General features: G+C 38.8%; 1 long non-coding RNA gene and 1 gene segment (V, D, J or C); one reads left to right on the top strand and one right to left on the bottom strand.

The window, feature by feature from the left end:
- Positions 1 to 5,728: 5,728 nt before the first annotated feature.
- Positions 5,729 to 25,586, top strand: LOC145524198 (T-cell receptor gamma chain C region 5/10-13-like). The segment is given in 6 exon segments: positions 5,729 to 5,815; positions 5,959 to 6,253; positions 13,363 to 13,418; positions 19,209 to 19,538; positions 23,194 to 23,403; positions 25,134 to 25,586. Coding segments are annotated over 6 exon segments (1,074 nt in total).
- On the bottom strand, positions 6,669 to 25,333 carry LOC145524205 (uncharacterized). Its single transcript, XR_014067310.1, has 8 exons — positions 25,181 to 25,333; positions 24,135 to 24,238; positions 19,756 to 20,662; positions 17,480 to 17,684; positions 15,309 to 15,505; positions 7,942 to 8,458; positions 7,391 to 7,619; positions 6,669 to 6,820 (listed from the first exon to the last, which is right to left on the bottom strand). It is a non-coding gene; the product is annotated as an uncharacterized LOC145524205 (long non-coding RNA).
- Positions 25,587 to 25,940: the final 354 nt, after the last annotated feature.

The following is a 25,940-nucleotide window of genomic DNA, read 5'->3' as shown; positions in this document are numbered from 1 at the left end:
GTAAAATACATTGCCCTCATCTTAGAGATTTGGAAATATTTATTCATTGGGAAGAAATAATGTAGTAAGTACAGAAGCCAAGAGGGGAAACTTGCCTTGGCTATTGTACAAACTCCTGTGATGAACTTTAGGGTGCAAATATCTTTTCAAATGATGGTTTTCTCCAGATATATACCCATGAGTGGGATTGCTGGATCATATGGTAGTTTTATTGCAGCATGGATGGATCGGGAGATTATCATTGCCAACAATGTTTGCAATGTCTCAGTGTCCTCATCTATTGGCATGCCTGGCACTCATGATTTTGAGTTGATAAAAATCCTCATGGTGATGCAGTTAACCCTGGATGAGACATCAGATTCTCTGCTTTACACTTCTCTTTGCTTTTTTTTTACTTTATGTTCATTGAAGTATAGTTCACAATAGCCAAAACCTGCAAACAACCTAAACTTCCATCAACAAATGAATGAATAAAGAAGATGTGGTGCATATACACAATGGAATACTACTCAGAAACAAAAAAGAATAAAATAATGCCATTTACAGCAACATGAATACAACTAGAGATTATCATACTAAGTGAAGTAAGTTAAAAATAGAAAGACAGACACCCTATTATATCAAATATATGTGGAATCTAAATTATGCCACAAATGAACCTATCTATGAAACAGAAACAGACTCGGGGGCATAGAGAACAGACGTGTGGTTGCCAAGGGGAAGGAGGGTGGGGGAGGGAAGGACTGGGAGCTTGGGATTAGCAGATGCAAACTATTACATGTAGAATGGATTGGCAAAAAGGTCCTATTTTATAGCACAGGGAGCTATATTCAATATCCTGTTATACACATCTCTTTCAATGTCATCACATATGCAATTTTGAGTGAATCTCTGGCTACTCTGCTCTCTTCTACAACCTGAGGAGGTTGGACAGCTAAAAGGATATGCCTCTGATCTCTGCATTTATAGGAAAACCACACAAATCACTTATCACTATACTTGCTACCTTCTTACAAAAAGAAGAAAAAAAACTACAAAACTACAATTCAAAAAGATACATGCACCCAAATTTCATAGCACCAATATTTACAATAGCCAAGACATGGAACCTACCTAATGTCCATTGACAGATGAATGGGTAAAGAAGAGGTGGTACATATACACAATGGAATACTACTCAGCCCTAAAAAAAAGAATTAAATAACACCATTCGCAGTGACATGGATGGGCCTAGAGATGATATGCTAAATGAAGTCAGACAGAGTAACACAAACACCATGTGATGTCACTTATATGTGGAATCTAAAATATGACACAGATGAACTTATTTACAAAACAGAAACATACTCACAGACATAGAAAACAAGCTTATAGCTACCAAAGGGGAAATGGGTGGGAAAGGAATAGATTAGGAGTTTGGGATTAGCAGATACAAACTATTATAAATAAAATATATAGACAACAAGGTCCTACTATATAGCATAGGGAACTATATTTAATATCCTGTAATAAACATGAAGTGATGGGACCAGATGCCATGATCTTAGTTTTTTGAACATTGAGCTTTAAGCCAACTTTTTCACTCTCCTCTTTCACTTTCATCAAGAGGCTCTTTAGTTCTTCTTCACTTTCTGTCATAAGGGTGGTGTCATCTGCATATCTGAGGTTATTGATATTTCTCCCGGCAATCTTGATTCCAGCTTGTGTTTCTTCCAGCCCAGCGTTTCTCATGATGTTCTCTACATATAAGATAAATAAGCAGGGTGACAATATATAGCCTTGACATACTCCTTTTCCTATTTGGAACCAGTCTGTTGTTCCATGTCCAGTTCTAGCTGTTGCTTCCTGACCTGCATACAGGTTTCTCAAGAGGCAGATCAGGTGGTCTGGTATTCCCATCTCTTTCAGAATTTTGCAGTTTCTTGTGATCCACACAGTCAAAGGCTTTGGCATAGTCAATAAAGCAGAAATAAATGTTTTTCTGGAACTCTCTTGCTTTTTCGATGATCCAGCGGATGTTGGCAATTTGATCTCTGGTTCCTCTGCCTTTTCTAAAACCAGCTTGAACATCTGGAAGTTCATGGTTCACGTATTGCTGAAGGCTGTCTTGGAGAATTTTGAGCATTACTTTACTAGCGTGTGAGATGAGTGCAATTGTGCGGTAGTTTGAGCATTCTTTGGCATCGCCTTTCTTTGAGATTGGAAGGAAAACTGACCTTTTCCAGTCCTGTGGCCACTGCTGAGTTTTCCAACTTTGCTGGCATATTGAGTGCATCACTTTCACAGCATCATCTTTCAGGATTTGAAATAGCTCAACTGGAATTCCATCACCTCCACTAGCTTTGTTTGTAGTGATGCTTTCTAAGGCCCACTTGACTTCCCATTCTAGGATGTCTGGCTCTAGGTGAGTGATCACACCATCGTGATTATCTGGGTCATGAAGATCTTTTTTGTACAGTTCTTCTGTGTATTCTTGCCACCTCTTAATATCTTCTGCTTCTGTTAAGTCCATACCTTTTCTGTCCTTTGTCAAGCCCATCTTTGCAGGAAATGTTCCCTTGGTATCTCTAATTTTCTTGAAGAGATCTCTAGTCTTTCCCAATCTGTTGTTTTCCTTCATTTCTTTGCATTGATCACTGAGGAAGGCTTTCTTATCTCTCCTTGCTATTCGTTGGAACTCTGCATTCAGATGGGATTATCTTTCCCTTTCTCCTTTGCTTTTCGCTTCTCTTCTCTTCCCAGTTATCTGTAAGGCCTCCTCAGACAGCCATTTTGCTTTTTTGCATTTTTTGCATTTCTTTTCCATGGGGATGGTCTTGATCCCTGTCTCCTGTACAATGTCACAAACCTCTGTCTATAGTTCATCAGGCACTCTGTCTATCAGATCTAGTCCCTTAAATCTATTTGTCACTTCTACTGTATACTCATAAGGGATTTGATCTAGGTCATACCTGAATGGACTAGTGGTTTTCCCTGCTTTCTTCAATTTACATCTGAATTTGGCAATAAGGAGTTCATGATCTGAACCACAGTCTGCTCCTGGTCTTGTTTTTGCTGAGTGTATAGAGCTTCTCCATCTTTGGCTGCAAAGAATATAATCAATCTCATTTTGATGTTGACCATCATCATTTTGGTGATGTCCACGTGTAGTGTCTTCTCTTGTGTTGTTGGAAGAGGGTGTTTGCTATGACCAGTGCGTTCTCTTGGCAAAACTCTATTAGCCTTTGCCCTGCTTCATTCTGTACTCCAAGGCCAAATTTGCCTGTTATGCCAGGTGTTTCCTGACAGCCTACTTTTACATTCCAGTCCCCTATAATGAAAAGGACATCTTTTTTGGGTGTTAGTTCTAAAAGGTGTTGTAGGTCTTCATAGAACCATTCAACTTCAGCTTCTTCGGCATTACTGGTCAGGGCATAGACTTGAATTACCGTGATATTGAATGGTTTGCCTTGGAAACGAACAGAGATCATTCTGTCATTTTTGAGATTGCATCCAAGTACTGCATTTCAGACTCTTTTGTTGACCATGATGGCTACTCCATTTCTTCTAAGGGATTCTTGCCCACAGTAGTAGATATAATGGTCATCTGAGTTAAAATCACCCATTCCAGTCCATCTTAGTTCGCTGATTCCTAGAATGTCAACGTTCACTCTTGCCATCTCCTGTTTGACCACTTCCTATTTGCCTTGATTCATGGCCCTAACATTCCAGGTTCCTATGCAATATTGCTCTTTACAGCATCGGACTTTGCTTCTATCCCCAGTCACAACCACAGCTGGGTATTGTTTTTGCTTTGGCTCCATCCCATCATTCTTTCTGGAGTTATTTCTCCACTGATCTCCAGGAGCATATTGGGCACTTACTGACCTGGGGAGTTCATCTTTCAGAGTCCTATCTTTTTGCCTTTTAATACTGTCCATGGGGTTCTCGAGGCAAGAATACTGAAGTGGTTTGCCATGCCATTCTCCAGTGAACCACATTCTGTCAGACCTCTCCACCATGACCCATCCATCTTGGGTGGCCCCACATGGCATGGCTTAGTTTCATTGAGATAGACAAGGCTGTGGTCCATGTGATCAGATTAGCTAGTTTTCTGTAATTTTAGTTTCAGTGCCTAAAGTCCATAGCATGAGATTCCAAATGTTCAGGATATAATCCCAAACTCCTTAACTTATAGAACCAGGAACATCACAACATGGCAATCTAGGATAGTCAGTTACCAGAGGCCAGTCCTGAGATATCGCAGATGTTGGAATAACAGAAAATATAAAGTAGTTAGGATGATCATGAGAGAAAATGGAAAGAGAGGGAGAGAGAGAGAAATCAAATCAATAAGAAATATAAATAGAGACACAGAAAAGGAAAGACAGGTGGTAGAGATAGGAAAGAAGAGAGACAGAAAGTGACAGAAATAAAGATGAGGAAGCAAATTGTAAAATGGAGGAGAGATAAAGAGAAAGAGGGAAAGGGAAGAAAGTCAGAGCTAGAAAGAAAGAGAGTGTACAAGGGTGGGGTAGCAATAGGAAATAGAGAAGATCTGTGCACAGAGACTGACAGACAGAGAGAGGTAGAGAAACAGAATGGAAGAGAAAGAACCAGTCGAGAGGCAGAGCTGTAAAGCAGTTTGGAGAGCTGTCTAAACCCATGACATAATCAGGGGCCACATAATGGTATTATATGCGTGTGTGTGTGTGTGTGTGTGTGTGTGTGTGTGTATACACCACAGGTTCTTGACTCTTCTGTTGATGGGCACTTAGGTTTTTTTCCGTGCCTTGGCTGTTATAAACAGTGAAGATGGGGGGCAGCTATTGCCTAGTGTTTTCGTTTTCTATGGATAAACACTCAGAATTGGAATTGCTGGATCATGTGGTAGTTTCATTTTAACTGTTTGAGGAAAATTCCATACCATTTTTCATAGTGACTACACCAATTTGCATCCCCACCAACAGTGCACAAGGGTTCTATTTTCTGGACATCTTCAACACGTTATTTCTAGCCTTGTCAATAATAGCCGTTCTGACATGGGTGAGGTGATATTGCATTGTAGTTTTGATTTGCATTTCCCTGAATTTTGGAAAAAATATATGTTTTTAGTTTGTCTTCTCCAACTATTGTGAAGCTCCTTATTTTTTCATCAAATCTGGACACTCTATATGACGCAGCCTTTTATTACTTGAGGATGAACATGAATCCTCTCTCCAACTGATTCATACACAAGCACACACACGAACAAACATCCGTTTAATTTTAAGGACAGTCAAATGTAGACCAGCATAATCGATTTTAATTTGTTATAATAAAGCAGGTTCAGTTCTTATTGGATTCTCTGGTTGTTGCCTCAGAGTTTGCTTACAGGTGTAAAAGGGAAGGTAGTTCAGGGAAGGAATATAAGGATGTCACCGGATAAGACCGTGGCAGCAGCATAAACACTGAAATGCTGAACTGCAGGGAACTTAGCCCCATTCAGGACTGCTCACTCCACCAGGCAACAGGCATGGCTCTCCTCCCCACAGCTCGCATTTGATCCATCTGCTTGCAGTTCTGAGTCTCAGTGCTCAGGCCTCTCCTCTCCTGTGGGGGAGATGGCAGCTCTCAGCCTGCCACAGGGGGGCCCGCCAGAAAAGGGTTGGTGCAGAGAGGAGGGGCTCCTCCCCAGGAGGAGGGGCTCCTCCACCCCTCTGGGATCAGCCTGGTGGTCTTTAAGAGAGATCCTCCCTGACTTCTCTGCCTGTCACATCTGCTCGGAATCCCAGTCTAGCTCATTGTCCCAGCAGGATGTGGGCCCCAGTGCTGCTTCTGGTTGTCCTGGCTCCTGGTAAGTGTCTCTCCTGGATGCTCCTGGAATTTTTCTGTATTTTGTGGCAATTTGCGGGGGGAGGGAGGGGGCGGGAAGAGGGTTATACTAAGAAATTAGTGCTTCCTCTTCCTCATTATTTTTTGTTGTTTTTCCAATTGCAGTCATGCAGGTATCTTCCAACTTGATGTTAATCACTAGTAAGACTGGGGAGACTGCTTCGTTCCCTTGTGATCTTACACAAGGGGCCACCTATATCCACTTGTACAAACACGAGGAGAGGATGGCACCCCGACGCCTTTTCTATTACGACAGCTACAATTCAAAGCTTGTGCTTGAATCAGGAATTGATGGAACAAAATACCACGTCTATAAGGGCACAGGGAGGAGGTATATATTTGCAATCCTAAATCTGCAAGAAAGTGATTCCGGCATATACTACTGTGCTATCTGGGATAAGCACATTGGTTCAGATTTCCTTTACACTGCACTGGAAATTTTGCTTGAGGCTGCAAATCACACCCCTGATATCAGCAGCTGCTTCACTTCCTCCCCCAGTTTCTTTTTACCCTGAACAAAGAAAAACACTGAACTCAATGCCCATGAATCAAACTTTATATCCCATGGCCACCTTCTCCTTCCCCACAACAGCCATAGTTTTTCCTAAAAACAGGCCTCCATTTCCAGTTTGTAGGCAAGCAGTCTGGCAGGCAGCATATTCTCAGCTCTCCCAGAAGCTGGTAGAGTTCATATTATTTTCTCTTTAAGACAGACAGAGAACCTAGGATTATCTGTTAGGGGAGATATTTAGCAGAGGAAAATGGAAAGGCTAGATATTACTGAACCATTCACCTGATGATTATCCAGAGAAAATGACTGGGAATGGAGCATCTTTATTATCCAGGAGTATGAAGAATGAGAAATGATGGAATGAAAACTCGGACTTCTTGAACCTCAAGCTGGTATCCAATTTGTCTTTTGGAAAATTGATATTTCTCTTACACAATCAACTAGGGCATGGTTGACCTAGTGAAAGTATAGGGGAAAAAATGATTGTTTTATGTGGTGGTGGTTGGTGATTTAGTTGCTAAGTCATGTCCAACTCTTGAGACCCCTTGGAGTGTAGCTTGCCAGGCTCCTCTGTCCATGGCAAGAATTCTCCAGGCAGGAATATTGGAGTGGGTTGCCATTTCCTTCTCCAGGGGATCTTCCAGATCCACGAATTGAACCCAGGTCTCCTGCATCATTTCAGGTAGATTCTTTACCAACTGAGCTACGAGGGAAGCCCCATTTTTGTATTCTGCTTATACCCTCTGTTGAAGTTCAGCCCACAGCCAGAACTGTCTTAAACAAGTAAAGCCAAAGCTTCTTTCTACCCCTACTCCCCACCATTAACAAGGCCAAGTGACAAACTAGAATGAGACTTATCAGATCATAATTTTCTCAGTAATTAAAATTAAAGAACACTTTAAGTGAACAATCAAAGAATGGTCTATATTTCAATTGAAAAGTCATATAGCCAAGGATTGTGGCTGCCTTATTGGGCTAGGTTTAACGAAGCAAAATTAATATTGAAATACAGAAATGCCAGCTCACGTGTATATGGTCTCTTGTGTATTGGTTCCTCCAAATTTGTACCAGTGTCTGAGCTTCTAGAACAGTTTCTCTCTTTTTTTGTTGTTTCTGCTTTTTTTGTCCAGAGTTCAAGCAAACATCCAGTTCTCTTCATAGGGATGTAAATAAATCTCATAACGCTACAAAAATACACGTCATCTGAGAGGTTTACAATGGTCCCCAGTATGTAGGAGGGTATTAAATAAAACAGCTGTCGAGAATTAAAAGCAAATTAGTTCAATCAAGTTACAGTATCATCCTTCAGATTAAAGTGCTCTGATATTAACTAATGTGGCAGCAAACGTGATCCTGAGAAGGAATCCCACTACCAATCATCTTGTCTCTTAACTTCGATACAACAAGAACGAACACAGAGAGAGTTCCGTTTAATAACAGCTCTCTCCTCAAGCCCGCCCATGCCCTTGGCCTATGACATTCTCACCCGAGAAGAGATTCTGTGTCAATTGGGACAAAAAAAAAAAAAGAGTAATATAGACAACATTCTAATATAGGGTTACTAACTATAAAATCACCTGAAGAGTCTGAGTTGTCTAGTCGCTACATCATGTTTGACACTTTGCAACCCCGTAGACTGTAGCCCATCAGGCTCCTCTGTCCATGGAATTCTCCAGGCAAGAACACTGGAGTGGGTTGCCATTTCCTTCTCCAAGGAACAGTGTTTCTCAGACTCTGGTCCATGCACCACCTGCATCAGAATCAGTTGAATTGGAATAAAAGTGCATGTTCTGGGTGGCACTCAACACAGTGAATCAGAATCATGGAATGAAGGCTGAAAATGTGCATTTTTTGATAGGCTCCTACTGATTCTTTTTCAAATTGATTTGTAACTCTTCCTGCGCTAGCACAGGAATGCTTGCTAGAACAGTGTTTATGGTCTTGTCCCCAACTCCGAAGCCCCATCTGTCTTGTTGCATCCTGGGTGCTGCTGCTCTCCAGGTCATCACATTTCTCCATCAGAATCTCGCAATCAAAAAAAACAAACAGTCTCACACCACAAGTCAAAGCTTCAGATCCTTCTTAGCTCTGTGCCTGCAGACAGCAAGGAATTGGATAGTAAATGCACTGCCTTTAGCTTGCTCTACTGTATCAGCAACCATATACTGTAACTATTTGCAGCTTTAGGAAAGCCTGAAGCATAAATATATTTTCACTTATACTTTTCCACTGGTATTAAGACTTTGTTCTGCACATTTGATTTCTTCATCCACTTTAATTTGAATTTTTGTGTATGGGCGTAAAGTAGCAATTTTAATGTGGAGATCCAATTTCTCCCCCAATTACTGACTAATGCATTATTATATCACTGTTTTTCTTTGCACTTTGTAATAACTACTTTTCCAGGCACCCCCAGAACCCTTATGATCTCTCCCTCAGTTTCCATTCTCTGTCTCTGCTTACACAGGTCAATTTCTCTAAGGACACAGCTAGAGGTAGAGACACTGTGTATGTACAAGAAACAAAAACACATGTAGGATAAGCAGTATGCTATACACAACCTGTGTGTGATTGAAGAAATCAGAGGAAATCAAAAATACTTGAAGACAGTGAAAACAGGAAAAACCCATAACAAAAAAAATCTGTGGTATACAGCAAAAGCTGTTCTAAGAGAGAAGTTTATAGTGATACAAGCCTACCTCAAGAGACAAGAAAAACCTCAAACAAACAGCCTAATCTTACACCTAAAAGAACTGGAAAAAAGAACAAATAAAGCCAAAGGTAAATGAAAGAGAATAAAAATCAGAACAAAGTAAAATAGAAACTAAAAACATCATAGAAAAGATCAATACACTAACAACTGGTTATTTGAAAAGACAAATTGGTAAACCTTTAGCCAAAGTCATCAGGAAAAAAAAGAGAGAGAGAGAGAACTCAAAGATACAAAATTAGACTTGAAATTAGAAGAAGTTAACAGTTGATACCACCAAAATACAAATGGCAATAACTCATTACTACAAATAACTACTCAATACATGGCAAGAAAATAGACTGCCTAGAAGAAATGGATACATTTCCAGAAATGTTGTAAAAAGTACAAGTTCTCCAGTAAGAATATAAAAACAGGGGGAAAAAAAATCTCTTCAGCAAGTGGTGCAGGGAAAGTTGGACAGCTACACATAAATCAATGAAGTTAGGACACACTCTCATACCATATACAAAAGTAAACTCATAATGTCTTAAATATTTAAACATAAAACATGACACTATAACTTTCCTGGAAGAGAGTATAGGCAAAATATTCTCTGACATAACTCATATCAATGTTTTCTTAGGTCAGCCTCTGAAGGCAATAGAAATAAAAACAAAAATAAACAAATGGGACCTAGTCAAACTTACAAGCTTTTTCACATCAAAATAAACCATAAAAAAATAAAAGACAACCAATAGAATTGGAGAAACTATTTACAAATGATGTGACCAACAAGGAATTAATTTCCAAAATATGTGAACAGATCATACAACAATAACAAAAAACAAACAACACAGAGGCAAAGTGAGCTGAACACCTTAATAGACATTTCCCCAAAGAAGACATACAGATATCCAGTAGGCACCTGAAAAGATGCCCAACATCACTAATTATTAGAGAAACGCAAATCAAACCTATGACAAGGTGCAACTTCATACCAGTCAGAATGGCTATCATTAAAATGTCTACAAATAACAAATGCTGGAAAGGGTGTGAAGAAAAGGGAATCTTAATACACTGTCAGTGGGAATATAAATTGGTGCAACCACTAAGGAAAACAGTATGGAGGTTTCTCAGAAAATTAAAAATAGAATTACCATATGACCTAGCAACCCCACTCCAGGGCATATACCAGGACAAAACAGTCATTCGAATAGATATACGGACCCCTATATTCATAGCAGCACTATTCACAACAACCAGAACATGGAAACAGCCTAAATATCCATTGACAGAGGAATGGATAAGGAAGATGTGGTACATATCTATAATGGAATACTACTTAGCCATAAAAAGAACAAAACACTGCTATTTGCAGCAACATGGATACAACTAGAGATTATCATATTGAGTGAAGTAAGTCAGAAAAAGAAAGACAAATACTGTATGATATTACTTATATGTGGAATCTAAAATATGACACAAATAAATCTATCTATGAAACAGAAACAGACTCATAGACATAAAGATCAGACTTGTGGTTGCCAACAAGGAGGAAGAGGAGAAGAGGGATGGACTAGGAATTTGGAGTTGGCAGATGTAAACTATTACATTTAGAATGGAAAACCAACAAGATCCTACTGTATTGCACAAGGAACTACATCTAATATCCTGGGATAAATCATAATGGCAAACAATGTTGAAAAAAAAAGAATGTATATTGTGTAAAACCGAGTCACTTTGCTATACAGCAGAGATTGGCACAGATTGCAAATCAACTACACTTCAATTTAAAAACAAAGAGAAAAAATTCTCCAAAATTCTCCTTCTTAAAAATTAAACATTAAGTAAAGATGTCTCCTGTCCTCTTGACATTCCAAGCTTTTCTGCCCAAGGACTCAGTTAGTCTCCTACTCGTAGCTCAGTCAGTAAAGAATCTGCCTGCAATACAGGAGACTCGAGTTTGATTCCTGGGTCAGGAAGATCCCCTGGAGAAGGAAATGGCAACCCACTCCAGTATTCTTGCCGGGAGAATCCCATGGACAGAGGAAACTTGTGTGCTACAACAGTCCATGGGGTCGCAAGAGTCGGACCTGACTGAGTGACTTTCATTCATTGCTCTTTATAACTCACACTTTTAGATGCCTTTTAATACAAACCTAACTTTTATGGTACTTGATAGAGAGCTATTTTTTCTTCCAACATATAATTAATAGTACATAACTAATTTTAAGACAATCTATCATTTCCCTACAATTAAAAATGCCTTAATTATATTTTTACACTAACATATACTTGGAGGATTTGTGTTTTATTTGTGTCTCAGTATTCTTTCCCCATTATGGTGTTATGTCAGTAACTTTGCAAAAAGAGTTAAGAGCTGCTATGCCAAATTAGTTATTAAAAATCACTTTTTTAATAAAAATTTATTAATTATTTTATATTTACTTTTTATATCAATTTAAATTAAATATAACTAGCTCACCCCCAATCTTTACAACATGGAACAAAAAAATAAAATGTTACCTTAAGTCTCATTGGAATTAGTCTATTTATACACATGATTTTAAGAAGAGTTTGCATTTATGACATTGAGCTTTTCCTTCATGAATATGATATGTCTCTCCATTTATGCAGGTTTAATTTTATGCCCTTTAGTAAAACCTTATACTCTTTCTTCTTACTGTTCTTATATTTAATAAAACTTCATAATTGCATTACTCTTTAGTTACTCTCTTGCATTTTATTGCTTAAATCTTTCATGCATTTTGAAAAACAGACAATTCCTAAAGCTCCTGATAATTCTTCTCATGGTTTTGGAATAAGGAAAATCAGAGGACAAGTTTTCAGAAAGGAACTGAGGGGACATCATTCATGACTACAATACATGCAAAGGGTATATGACAGCCCAGAGTACTAACAACTTAGAATTCTCAGTTTTTTTGGTGAACATTCCGTGGATCATGAGATCTTATTTCCCCAACCAGAGACTGAGCCCAGTATAAGCAGTATAAGTGCAGAGTCCTACCCACTGTACAGCCAGGAAATTTCCATGAACTCTCAATTAAAAAAAAAACAAAACTCTATCTAAATATACCTGGCATCTGAATCTCTCATCCCCTCCCATTGTGTTGGGACTGTGATCTGAGTTCCTGTGAATGGACAGCTGCCCAAGATGACCTCCTCTTATTTTCATCCTCGGGGCAGAGGAACTGATTGCTCATGGGACTTAGACCATTAACAAGTGCATCTGGAGTAGACATGGGTAGAGTAAGAGCCTGTCCTGTCTGGTCCTGGCAGATGGACAGCACAGCTGTGTTCAGAGGAGTACTCAGCTGCTTCTGGCAATTTCTTTCCCCCTGCCCCAAGATGAGTGGCTTGAAATTACAGAATAGCCATGAAGAGACTTCTTTTGACTATCAGAGAAACGGATATAGTTTTCAAGTTTTAGTTTAAAGAAAGTACTATTTCAAAGGAGAGACAATTCTGCAAATTTCTTCCTTTATCCTAGGAAAAATAATGTTAAATAAGTCATCATAGGACTTATTTTCTCATTTCTCTTTACCTTCGTAAAGAACTGTGTTGCCCAATGAATAGAGAGCTTTGTTGACATTTCTCAAGTACACGTGTGATGGCTAATGAGGTTATTTGCATTTTCAGTTACTAAAGGTTTTCCTCTATTTAGCAATACATTCCCAAATCGCTAAACAGCCCTGGTGTTTGTGAAAAGAGAATGGCCTTTCAACTGATGCAAACTCTGAGCAGTTTCAACAGTACTGAACACCTGGAAATTAAAAAAGTCTTGATTCTTTGAATACCGATCCTGGAGATTTAGAAAACCAGGTGGTTAACCAGTTGGTGTCAGTGATGTGTTCTTTGCCTGTTTTTATACTTTTCATCTTTCATCAACGTTTTCAGTGATTACTACTTCTTGGAAAGCAGATATTTGGGTCCATTTATTTGAGGAATGTGGCTTCCCTAGTGAATCCCTGAGTCGGGAAGATTCCCTGGAGAAGGAAATGGCAACCCACTCCAGTATTCTTCCCTGGGAAATCCCATGGACAGAAGAGCCTAGCGGGCTACAGTCCAAGGGTTTGCAAAGGAGTTGGACACATCCTAGCGACTAAATAGTAACAACGAATCTGAGGAAAACTTATAAAACATTGGATGCTGTGAAACCGATATGCAAGGACTTCCAAAAGAATTCAGAAGATCAAACTGCCAGGATGAAGTTTTTTGACTTCTAGTCACTTTATGAAGATGGGAGAAGGCTGGGTTATTGTAGGAGCTTTTACCATCGTGACAGCTCAGGCTGGAAGAAGATATTTGGAGAAGGAGCTAACATCATAGTAACTCCTCCTGGTAAGTATCGTTTTTGTATTATTACTCTAGTCATAAAAATCTGATAGATGCTTTGTAGAAACAACTGGGGTCTCACTGATCTGACTGCCACATTCTTGGTCTCAGCATCTCAACAGTAGTTTTACAGCTATTGGTCACTGTATATGGAACCTAAACCACTTTGTAAATGGTTTATTCTTGTCTCTGCTTGTAAGCAGTTGAAATTTGTGTTCTAGAAAACCACATAAAATAGACTCAGACTAGATAGTAAAGTATTCTGAAGAACAGACAGTCTCATTGCTTCATTTATCTTTCTATATCCTAAAATATTCTAAAATGTATTCTGAAATAAATAGCATATTATATCATCACATTGGTATAAGTTATTAGTTCAAGTTCCTTTTCTTGTAGGCAGTCTATTAAGTGAGAAACACTTTTCTTACTATCTCTGCTCTATATTTTGAGATAAAATACTGTGCTCCTGAATCTCCTGCAAAACCAGTATTACTGATTTTCATTTCATCCCTAAGAGCCGTGGAAGAAAACTCTTACAGTAAATGATTACACAACATTGATAAACCTCACTTCTTTTTACTCTAGCTTCTTAGAGGGAGGCTGAGATTATTTGAAATTTGAACTATCTCATCTCTCGTGAAATCGTCTGGACATGGACCGGTTTGTGAGCTCAATGAGCCATTTCAGCTCCAAAGTTCATGCAAGTGTCTTCATGGCTGGGCATTCTCTTTTGCGCTTTCATTCTCTCAGCAAGCATTTACTGAGGACAGTTTCTGTGCTGGGAGCTGCAGACAGAAGGGTGAACAAGACACAGAACGAGTCTCAACACCAAACAGCTTCTATGCTAGTGGAAAAGCATTCTAGATTCTGGCTTAATTGAGATCTCTCTTCTATGGTCCATGGCTGCCGAAGTAGGACGTCTTGGATTGTTGAGCTTGGTGTAATAGTTATTGCTTATAAAAAGCATACCTTTTGTTTGGTGGAAGATTTTGATGAAATGGCCTCAAACCATGCCATTAAAGAGAATTTTAGTATTAGTTAATATTTACTGAAGGATAGACACCATGATACATAGTTTCAATGCCTTACACTTTCCCCACCAGTAATCCTTTCATTTCCATTTTATAGATAAAGGAACTGAGGTTTAGAGAAGATTAGTTACTTGCCTAAAGTTACATGACTAGCTAGTGTGGCAGTTTGGGATCCAGTAGAGACTTGTCAAAGTAAGAGGACTGGATCATTATGTGATATTTGAAACATTACTTGATGTTTTTATATCCTGAATATTTACCCTTCTGCAGCCTGACCTGGATTCTGTAACTATCAGTAATAGCTCATACTTTGTATTGCTACTCACATTTGAAAACAATGTTCTTGCTTTTAATCATAGCACTGAAATGGCCTCTCTTTTCCTCAGAAAGATCATGTAAGTCACATGAATGTGCATTTATTAAACATTCAGAATATGTTTCAGTTCTATCTCAATCCAAAAGAAGTGAATTAAAAACAAGAAATAAGAAAGCAAGAAAAAATGTAGTGGAATAGATACCCTATGTTAACTGACTAAAATAAGCACACCAAATTTTCAAATATGTTTTCCCACCACAAAATTAGAAAAAAGAACTTCAATGTGGGAGTCTTTAGTAGGAAAATGAAGTAAAAAGGGGACATTGCCTTCAATATCCAGTTTATAAAATGGAAGAAATGGTCTTCAAACAAATACCTTTATACTCCAAATGCATCAATGCAATGGGCACCAAAATGTAATGTCAGCCATGAATGGTGACCCTCAGCTGATAAGATGGGGCAGGCAATGAAGTGATGCAACTTAACAATGGAGAATTTGAGTACCAAGCATCCTGCCATTTTTGTGGTCATTTGTCTTAAGGCCCATACCTGGAGCTGCAAGCTGAACTTTGGGCATGAACTGGATAGATTTTTTGAAGCTGAAATTTCTAGTAAAATCTTGAGATGCCCATAGATTGTGCTGTTGTTGCGGAAAAAGCCGTTTTTTGTGGACAATAGAAGTGAAATTCCATATACTGTCTGCATACATTAGGCTTTAGCCAATGTTCCCTTTGATTTTATTCACCCTGGAAATGAGCAAACACGACAAAACAAATGACTGCCTGTTAAATGGGTGTGTGAAAAGGTGTGATATAGGCTTGGAGAATCCCAGACATATCAAAACACAGAGGAATGCAAACAATTCATCAATTGCTATGGATTTACTTATAAACACCAGACATTGAATTCCCATAACATAGGCAAGATTTGTTCCCATGATATTAAAATGTCATGTTGGACCACATAATTATCACAAATAAAAATGCTAATAATAATATCAATGATAATATAGTAATATTTAAAATCTCTTACATCTATATAATTTTTATTCAAATGACTTTTCAGATCTTGTTTCATTTTGAGCTCACCAAAACACTAACAAGGATGTTCACTTGACTTAACAGTAGCATCGTCATTTTCAAATAAATAAGGTACCCAAGGCGTTAGTTTACTTGATTTGCTCAACCACAGAGCTTGTTGGGAACAAAATGAACCAGGACCAGAATCCTAGTGTCTTGAATTCCAAGTCATCATAGTTCTACTAGAATTTGAAGAAATCAGGGAAGTTAATTAGTCTAAAGTTTTTGATATGACTTGAATCACTGTGGAATAATTACATAAAATACTTCAGTGTTGGAGCAAAACTCATTGTCACAGGTAGGTAACAGAAGAATATAATTTTTTTTCAAAGTAATAGAGGGAAGGTAAGAAGCAATATTTACCAAAAATGGGAATGTGGATGGGAATTAGATGTAGAGATTAAGGAGAGATTTTACAAAAAATCCACATAGTAAAGGAGAGCATAGACAACACTGCACAAATACTGTAATAGAATTTGGCTTTGTGTCTGTGTGGACTTCTATAAAGGGATCGTGTATAATGTACATAATCATCATGAAAGTATTTGGCCCAGGGTTGAAGTTTGTAATTACAGGTAAGTTTCATGAGTTAACATGTCACCTTTTCTGATACTGAAGGGGTGATTCCAAAGAAAGTGGGCTTTGGAGTCAGGCTGACCTAGAACTTCCGATCCACTGCTAACTACGTATGTGAACATGGAAGTTATTCTCTGGACTCAGTCTCCTAATCTGTAATATAGTATAACAGTATTATCCAGCAGGGGTTGTATGAGAATTAAATGAGATACTGTGATGACGTATTTAGCATGTTGTCTAATGCATCAGTACTCCTGTCTGGATAAGCCCGTAGACAGAGGAGCCAAGCGGATTACAGTCCATGGGGTCGTAAAAGGTTGGACATGACTGAGCACCATATGTTTTGTTGGCCAACACGTCATAGGTGTTGGATAGGTGTTTACACTATTCCAATGTAATGGGAAAATTGCATCCAAGAGGGAGAGTGTTGGTAGCCAAACTATTGATGAATTGAAATTCTTCGAAGGATGCAGCTGTACTATTAACTCCTCAAATGGAAAGCTATCTTATGGTTCCCTCACACACATAAAATTGAATTGGAAGGTATCTGTCTCTCTTTAGCAGACTTTGGTTTACGTGGCAAGAAAAAATGAGATTAAAATATGTTTACTTTTATATGTCCTGTTGTTCTATGTGCTTTAAATCTTAATCCTTTCATTTAATTGATATCATTTCTAACAACAAAATTTATTGGCTCTAAAATATATAACCAGTAAGCTTGAGCTTCATGCTCATACTTATCAGAAAAAAAGTTTTAATTTATGAAGAAAATGATCAAGAATGAAGTCAATTAAAGATAGATAGAAATCTCATGAATCAAAAATTCTTATTTAAGTATGAAAGAGCTCCAATTATTTAGTTTATAAAAGAAAAATGAGAGGGAAAAAAGAGGGAAGACCTAAATCACTATCAACAATGTATATGGTTGGAGAAATACACAGTGTCTTGCTTTTATAATGTATAAAATACTACCTGTACTAAAAGCAAGATGTATAAAATTAAAATAGCACATTACAACCCCACTTTATTTACAACATGAGAGAAAAATCAACAGTGTCTGCTTACTGATTTAGTAGCAAAACCAGGGACTTTGCTGCACAAGCAGACGTTCTCAAGAATTTTCTTTACTTCTCAGATGAGAAATCCAATTTCTCCCTTCTTAAGATATTTCCCCATGAAGGATTTTCCGGGTGCTCCAACGGTTAAGACTCCGCCTTCCAATGCAGGTGGCACAGGTTTGATCCCTTGTCGGGATATATATTTCAAGCAGCTGGTGATAAAAAAGAAAATAGTGGCAGTAAAGCAGTTCAGCAGCCTTAGGAGGCAAATTCAAATTATAGGGGAAACACCGAGAGCCAGAATATTGTGTATTATTACTCAAGCTAAAACTTCAGATGAAATTCCAAAATAAAATGCGCTTTTGGTGAACATTTTCTGAATTTAGAAAAATTCTAAGTACATTACTTGATAAGTTTAGTATAAGAGCCTTTCTGAAAATACATTTTTTTACATGAAAGTATAGTTAGTTCACAATGTTGGGTTAGTTTCAGGTGCACAGCATAGTCATTCAGTTTTGCGTGTCTGTGTATTATTTTTCAGGTTCTTTTCCATTAAAGGTTAGTACAAGATATTTAATATACTTATCTATTCTACATAGTATGTTCTTATAGTTTCTCTATTTTATATATAGTAGTGTGTACCAGCTAATCCCAAATTAGGAGTTTGGGATTAATAATACATTTTTAATAGAAGTTTTGGAAATGCCGTTATACAATCAAAGCACTATAAATAACATACTGCTCTACTCCAAAATCTGGAGTGGTTGAGGTATAAAATTGAGAGGTCATATAAAATTAGAAATAAAGAGAATCTCATCACTTCAAAATTGGGCATGGTATCCACACCTGGAGCTCAAAGTTCAACTTCATAGTACACATGTCAAGTACACATGAGTGTTGATTCCCATTCTCAAAAGTAACTATATTGTTTTGTAAAACCAATACATTTTCTCTGGGTATTTATTTTTATGGTTCATTCCAGAATCAGTTAAATGAAGAATGAGATTCCACAGAGTTGCAGAACATGAGCATGTGTTATTTGGACAAACAGAGCATAAACTGCAAAACACGGGATGGGAGAGGGAAGCAGTTTAGAAGCTAGCAAAGATTTTCACCAGTGCAGAAACCATCAGTTACCCAATTGCCCCCACCATCCCTATTCCCACCACCCACCCATCCACTTCAAAACAGGCTCCAGTATTACAGAACAAAAGAGATTTTTTAAAAAATTAATTGGGGACTTCCCTGGCAGTCCAGTGATGGGGCCTCCACTATTCCACTGTAGGAGGCATGGATTCAATCAGTAAACACGTTCATGAATGTTGGAAGACTTGATGTGGGGTATTTATGTGGGATATTTAAAAGTCATAATCCCATGGACAGAGGAGACTGGCAAGCTATAGTCTTTAGGTCATAAAGAGTCGGACATGACTGAAGCGGCTTGGCACGCACACAAGATGCACCCCATCTCTGCATATGGAGAAAAAGTGAGGGTCAAGGTATAATCCAGCTCTGCACCTTAACAGCTGTGACTTTGGGCAAGTTCCATGAAGTCTTGAACTTCTCTTGCCATTGAAAATAAAACACTACTAAACACCGAACAATGTACTGTGGATGAAAGGCCATAGTGAGCAGTAGCCTTTTGCTCTTTTACTACTCACTAGGTTTTCCAAGCCACAACGTGTTGGTGTTTCTTTAACCATTCTTTTTAATTACTATTTCATATTCCCCTACAGAGAGAAACCTTCTTGCAGACACTTCCCCTAAGCCTACTATTTTTCTTCCTTCAATGGCTGAAATCAACCATGATAATGCTGGAACATATCTTTGTCTCCTGGAGAAATTTTTCCCTGATGTCATTACGGTTTCTTGGAGAGTAAAAAATAACAACAGAGCTCTGCCATCCCAGCAGGGCAATACAATGAAGACCAAGGACACATACATGAAGCTCAGCTGGCTGACTGTGACCAAAAACTCTATGGATAAACAACATGTATGTGTTGTCAAACACAAGAAAAATATAGGAGGAATTGATCAAGAGATTATTTTTCCTTCAATAAAAGAAGGTAGGTGAAAATAAATGTAAATATAACCTCCCAAAATACTGTTTTTCAAAGGCAATACCCCATCTTTCCGGCTAAGTGTTAATGAAAAACAAATAAATATGTCTTGATAAAATAATGTTTCATTTAATGGTAGCACAAAATGTTCTGCTATCTCCCCATAGAATTACAATAGGATAGGCTTTGAAACATAAAAAAGAAAAAATTTTTCTTCTCTCACCGTCAGTGTCATCTTCCAAAATATTAAGATCATATGATGTCTAAGCCTTAGAGTTGTTGTATGGATTAAATGAAACAACATGTGTGAAAGCATCGAGCAACTGAGCACACAACAGATCTTCACTGTTGGTGATCTTGGCTGGTTAGGAAATAAGAACATTCATACATCTTTCAGGAATGTCCTACTCAGCAGACGAAGTCATTCTCGATTCAGTTCTCCTTTACAATTCCACAGCAGTGAGTTATTAAATGACAAAATGGTGTTTGTGTGAGGGAGCCAAATTGCAGCTCAGCAAAAAGAATAATTTGACCACTGTGGTTTTTTAAGGTCTTAGGTTTTTGAGTATTTTACATACCACTATAAGATAAAATTTGTAATCAAAGTTGGGTGATGCTAAAGTGTACAAACTTACTCCCATTCTACATAATGAATGCATTTCTTGCAATTAGAAAAGGCCTTTCAAGATATTTTTATTGCAGCCCTAGCACATGCCAGGTCTGGAGGGATGTGTGGGTGGACATACTGGGGTCAATTACTGTCCTAGGAGGATGCACTGCAGTCTAGACAATATACACTGCTGGACATGTTCACGCAGTGTGGGCAGAGAGCTGGATGTGCCTTGGCCCTGGCAGTGTTCCTGTAGCTCACCAGACTTGTGATTTAATGTCCTGTATGTTCACCTAAAAGACCAAAGGCCCCAAAGTGCCCATCAGAAGGAATCATTTTGTGCTTTTCCTTGTGGTTAGGAAACCATTTTTTAAGTAGTGGGAACCAAGCACATAAAATGTGCATAGATGTTTGCCTTGCACCAGTCCAAATTTCTGAAGTAAGTCTTTATCTTCTCTGATTCTTAGTTTATCCAATAATCAAATCAGGTTTGAACACTTGTCTTGGCTTTGATCTGGGGCTGCAATGAAGACCAAATGAAATAACATCAGAGAAAACACTTGCTTTCCAAAATATGACATGGCTGTACTTATTCATATATTCATCATATCTATTTATTTCCTATCCTAAAACTAATTAAAAATAAAATTACAAAAATAGCTCTAAATTTTAATTTTTAATTCTAATAGAAAAGAAGCAAATTTGCAGTTTAATGTAATCATGACCCTAAATGTCCTACTAGGTTTTAATTTTTCTTGTGATGAGAAAAAAATAAGTATAGTAAGTTTCATTGTCATGGTTACCATATTAGAGAGACATTCCAGTTCATAATGTGTTTTACCTGAACACAATTCTGAAACAAATACCTTCCAAGGACTTCTAATGGCTGTAAAGCTAATGATGGCATTTCGGTTAATGTTATTCTATAGCAAATTTCCAATGCTGTTTCTTAAAATTTTTTGTTTCTGATAAAAGGTAAGAATATAACATGAAGTATATATCAATGAAATGATTTTGCATAGAAGTAAACCTAATCTGGTTCTAATTTTCGACCAACCTTCACTGAGAAAGAGAACTTATAATAAACCACTGAGTTTATTATAAAACTTTGTTACTTTATTGTTTCTACCTCAATCAATGCATGGTAATAAGAGGTTTGATTATCTTTTAGTGAATAAAGTCATTGTAAGGGAAAGAAAGAGGCTTTTAAACACATTAAAGTCAGTTTTTGAGGATATTTTAACATGGGTTTCCTGGTAGCTCAGTCGGTAAAGAATCTGCCTGCAGTGTAGGAGACCCGGTTTGATCCCTGGGTTGGGAAGATCCCCTGGAGAAGGAAATGACTACCCACTCTAGTATCCTTGCCTGAAAAATCCCATGGACAGAGGAGCCTGGTGGTCTGCAGTCCATGGGGTCACGAAGAGTCAGGTATGACTGACCAGCTAACACTAACACACTAACACCTAAAAATGACTACTAATATTTTCACTCTTGGGATTTACTCTTAAGTCGTTATACCTCAAATCAATTTTTTAGAGCTTACTGAAAAAAGATCTCATTGGGGGCATAAAATGGCATATCAGAACCAAATCTGTATGAATAAAGACACATCCAGGAGAAAAAGGAAAAGCAAAACAGTCATTGTGACTTTGTTTTCCTCCATCTAATAGTCCCTTATCTTTTTTAAAAACTTTCTACTTGTATGACTGTCTTTTTTTTTTTTTTTACATTATTCGTCTCAGTTTCTTTCAAGTCACAGAATTATAAATGTGATTTGGCCTGTTCTTCTATATCTGGAACTTTCTATAGCTGGAATTGCACTGAAATGTTGAACTCTTGTAATAAAAAAAAGTAAGGTCATCGAGAAGAGTAATTAAGATACCTGGAAAAAAAAGATGCTTTTAGCATCTACAGTAGAGGAATTATATTGTTTATAGGTTAATTTCTCTTTATTTCTGTGGCTTATTTTACAAGATACTCTCCACAGGCCCTGTCTCATTTAATCTCCCATGATGATTCTTTGAATGCTTGGTCTGCCATTACTGATACCCTTGGTACAACTCTCTGCCAGTCACTTTTCCTCTGATCCTTATTTCCTCTTTGTAACATGGAATCCTCCAAAATACACCCCATTCCAGTGTCACTGGAGGATTAAAGAAGACAATACATGTGAAGTACTTAAGCAAGTTATAGTCACTCTCTGGCTAATAAGCTAATTAATACTGTTTTCATTATGCCCACAAACACCACAAATGCAGAAAATCAGGGGATGTGCATGATTTGGAAAGGTGTGACTGCTTTCCTTTGCTTAAACAGGCAGTTTGCCTGAGCCAGACTCTTTCAAAGGTGGGATTTGCTTGGTGGACTCTTGGATAGGATGAATTTGACCGGGTAGCAACTCTTCATCTCTGCAGTGGGTGCTGACCATGCAGAGTAGCCACTTTTTCTGATGATTTGTCTTTGCAACAAGTATTTCTCAAACACCTACTTTGTAGCAAGCACAGTGCTAGGAGCTATGAATCCAGAAGGAAGATAAGATGCCCTTGGGTATTACCCTCCAGTTACAGTAAAAAGAAAAATGTAGCCTTCATGAACTACAACATTTTCACGTGTAGAAAATCATATATGAATTAAAACTATGGATTACATAGAATCAGAACAACTGTTTTTGGAATTGTAGGGCTCATGTTTTTAATGACTGTCTCTCTGTCAGCAGATTTTATATGTGTATATATACACACACATATATATTACAATATACACACACGAATAAACATATGTGCATGCGTGTAAATTCACTTCAGTCGTGTCCAAATCTTTGCAACCCTATGGACTGTAGCTGACCAGCCTCCTCTGTCCATGGGATTCTCCAGGGAAGAATATCAGAGTAGGTTGCTGTGCCCTCCTCCAGGGGATCTTCCCGAACCAGACACCGAACCTATGTCTCCTGCGACTCCTGGATTGCAAGTGGATTCTTTACTGCTGAAACATACACACAGTATCAAATAATGGGCACAGATAATCGCTAATACTTTTTCTCATTTCTTGTAGTTATCGCCTCAATTGTCCCCACTACTGAGGCTCCTACTACTGAGGCTCCTACTACTGAGGCTCCTACCACTGAGGCTCCTACCACTGAGGCTCCTACCACTGAGGCTCCTACTACTGAGGCTCCTACCACTGAGGCTCCTACCACTGAGTCTCCTACTACTGAGGCTCCCACTACTGAGGTTCCAAATGATTGTTTGACCAATGAAACCAGTAAGTTTTTGTACAGATTTGCCTTTATGTCATGCTTTAGTCTTTCTTTCTTCCTGGTCTATTTATCTTTTGAACTTCTCTGGCTTAAAGTGGAAAAGATCAATTATCTGAAATTGTGGATCTGAGGATTCAATAAAGGCCATCTGAATCAATGGTTCAGACACTTACTGAGTTCTCTATTCCTTCTCTAAGATATAGAGCAAAAATCCTAAAATGGATGCCCTGATACAGAGTCGACCCACTGGGCTGAGTGCAAGTGCATGAATTTCCGACTATTACAGACAGGACTTTAACTCCAGTTCTTTTATTATTAGCTGCATGAATGTGGGTACATTACTTTTATTTCTGGGCAATGGTGCCCTCTTCTGCCAGTAGGGAACAACAGCACCCAACTCAGTTATTACAGAGATAGGGTCACCTGTGTGGAGTGTCTCCCATAGGGTATCCATTTAGCTGGCACAGGATCAGTACTAGTTGGTGGCCCCTTCTCCCTACACGAAGGTTCTCAGTGAATTTAGAAGCACTGGCAATGGTCCTGCTGATCCCTCCTCCATTCCCAGTGTGTCAGTGGGCCTGGAACTCAGCGAACACCAGACCTGACCCAGGGGCCATGAGTTATGAGCATGTCACCTCCTGAGATCCTCTCCACACCACATACTAGTGATTCTGGAGTTCTGACTTCATGAAGGTAAAGCACAGAAAAGGGAAACGTATACAGGAAGAAACTCAACCTTGTGGTCCATTGAGTAGCAAGACAGGCCCAGCATCGTTGTTAATTGCTTCTTGACATCATATATTTCTTGTAAAACTTCAAAGGAGAGTAAGTGCAGTTATCCTACAACATCAGGGGCACGATGTTAGATATCTAAGCAAGACGAGTGACTGAGGCATGAGCTCCTAAGGTTTCGGGGATTTTGGACTAACCACTTTCTTCCATTTTGGACAAAGTTCTCTTTACTAAAACCTTCCACCCACCTCACTGTGTCACAACCAGATTTCCCTGGTTTATCCCTCTCATAGGAATCTCACTGGTGCACAACATGTAATGGCTCAGAGGCTTCCACATCAGCAATTCAACTTGCTATTTATGCTTAACTTTGATGTCTAGGCTATTTATTGCACACGGAGATGCAGGACTACAGAGCAGCTAAGAATACCTTCTTCAGACTCAGGTTGCTGGGATTGAAATGTGATTTCTGGTGCTTTCTAAAGGTGTGACACCAGGCAAACTATTTCTCTCTGTCCTCAGTTTACTGGTAAAGGGGATTGAAAGTAACTATCTCATAGGTTATTTGAAAACTTAAATAAGATTAGAATTTTGCATGCTAAGCTCTCAGAATAAGTGTTTGACATTTGGTTACGGTTAACGAATATCACCTGTTATTATTACTCAGAGATGTGATGGGGCAAAAAATGCAAAATGCTATTTATCACAAATATTTTTCCCATTTGGACTCATTCTTTAAAAACAGAACCTTGCTCGGTAATATTTTGGAAGGTTCTGTTGAATTTAGTTGAGGTTGTTGATCGACTTGAATTGTCAACTTGATTCCGAGTTGTTCTGGTGGTGGTGGTGCTCATGGTGGTTGTATCTGTTTTCTTTGGGTTTGGTGGAACAGGGGTGCCACTTCTTTGTAGATCACCAGAAATAAATCATTGTGACCACTTCCGTGAATACGTCCTCTCCTCTCACAAGAACACTTGAAACTAACCAAAATGACTTCTCCTAGGTACCGTGCAGCTGCAGCGCGTGAACACCTCTGCCTATTACACCTACCGCTTACTCTTCCTCACGAGCACAGTCTACTTTATTGTCATCACTTCCTGTGTGTTTAGGAGAACAGGGGTCTGCTGTGACGGGAAGATCTTCTGACAGAGGGGGCTACTGAGACTTCAACTTTCCTTCATCCTCTACAGTCCCAGAAATTCTGTTTGCTTTTTGGTTTGGGTTATCTCAGTTCAGATGTGTATTTATCTGTGACGTCATAATTGCCCCACCCCAAGTCCTGTCAACTTCTCAGCGCACACTGTGGGCAGCTCCCTGTCTCCTCCCTCAGCACCTCCACCCAGACCCCGACCCTGACCCTGCCCGTCACACACCCTGGAGAAGTCAGCTTTGCTGCTCGAATTCTGTACTTAGATTTTCAGAATACGCACAATAAATAAAGAAGAATCACAAGTCCCTTTTTGTCTGTGTACTTTAATTTCATGAAATCTAACCAAGGTGAGGAACAGCAAGCTGCTGCTGCTGCTAAGTCACGTCAGCCGTGTCCGACTCTGTGAGACCCCACAGACGGCAGCCCACCAGGCTCCCCCATCCCTGGGATTCTCCAGGCAAGAACACTGGAGTGGGTTGCCATTTGCTTCTCCAGGGAATCTTCCTACCCCAGGAATCGAACCTGAGTCTCCTGCATTGCAGGCAGATTCTTTACCGACTGAGCTATGAGGGAAGCCCTTAGATTGACCCCTTGGTCCCATTACTTTGACCAGTCCTCTTTAGGTAAAATACATTGCCCTCATCTTAGAGATTTGGAAAT

This window comes from Giraffa tippelskirchi, chromosome 10 (assembly GCF_054371585.1).
Source record: "Giraffa tippelskirchi isolate mGirTip1 chromosome 10, T2T-mGirTip1v1.2.pri, whole genome shotgun sequence".
Taxonomy (NCBI): Eukaryota; Metazoa; Chordata; class Mammalia; order Artiodactyla; family Giraffidae; genus Giraffa; species Giraffa tippelskirchi.
The sequence above is the reverse complement of the archived record's forward strand: the minus strand, read 5'-3'. Positions and strand labels throughout refer to the sequence as shown.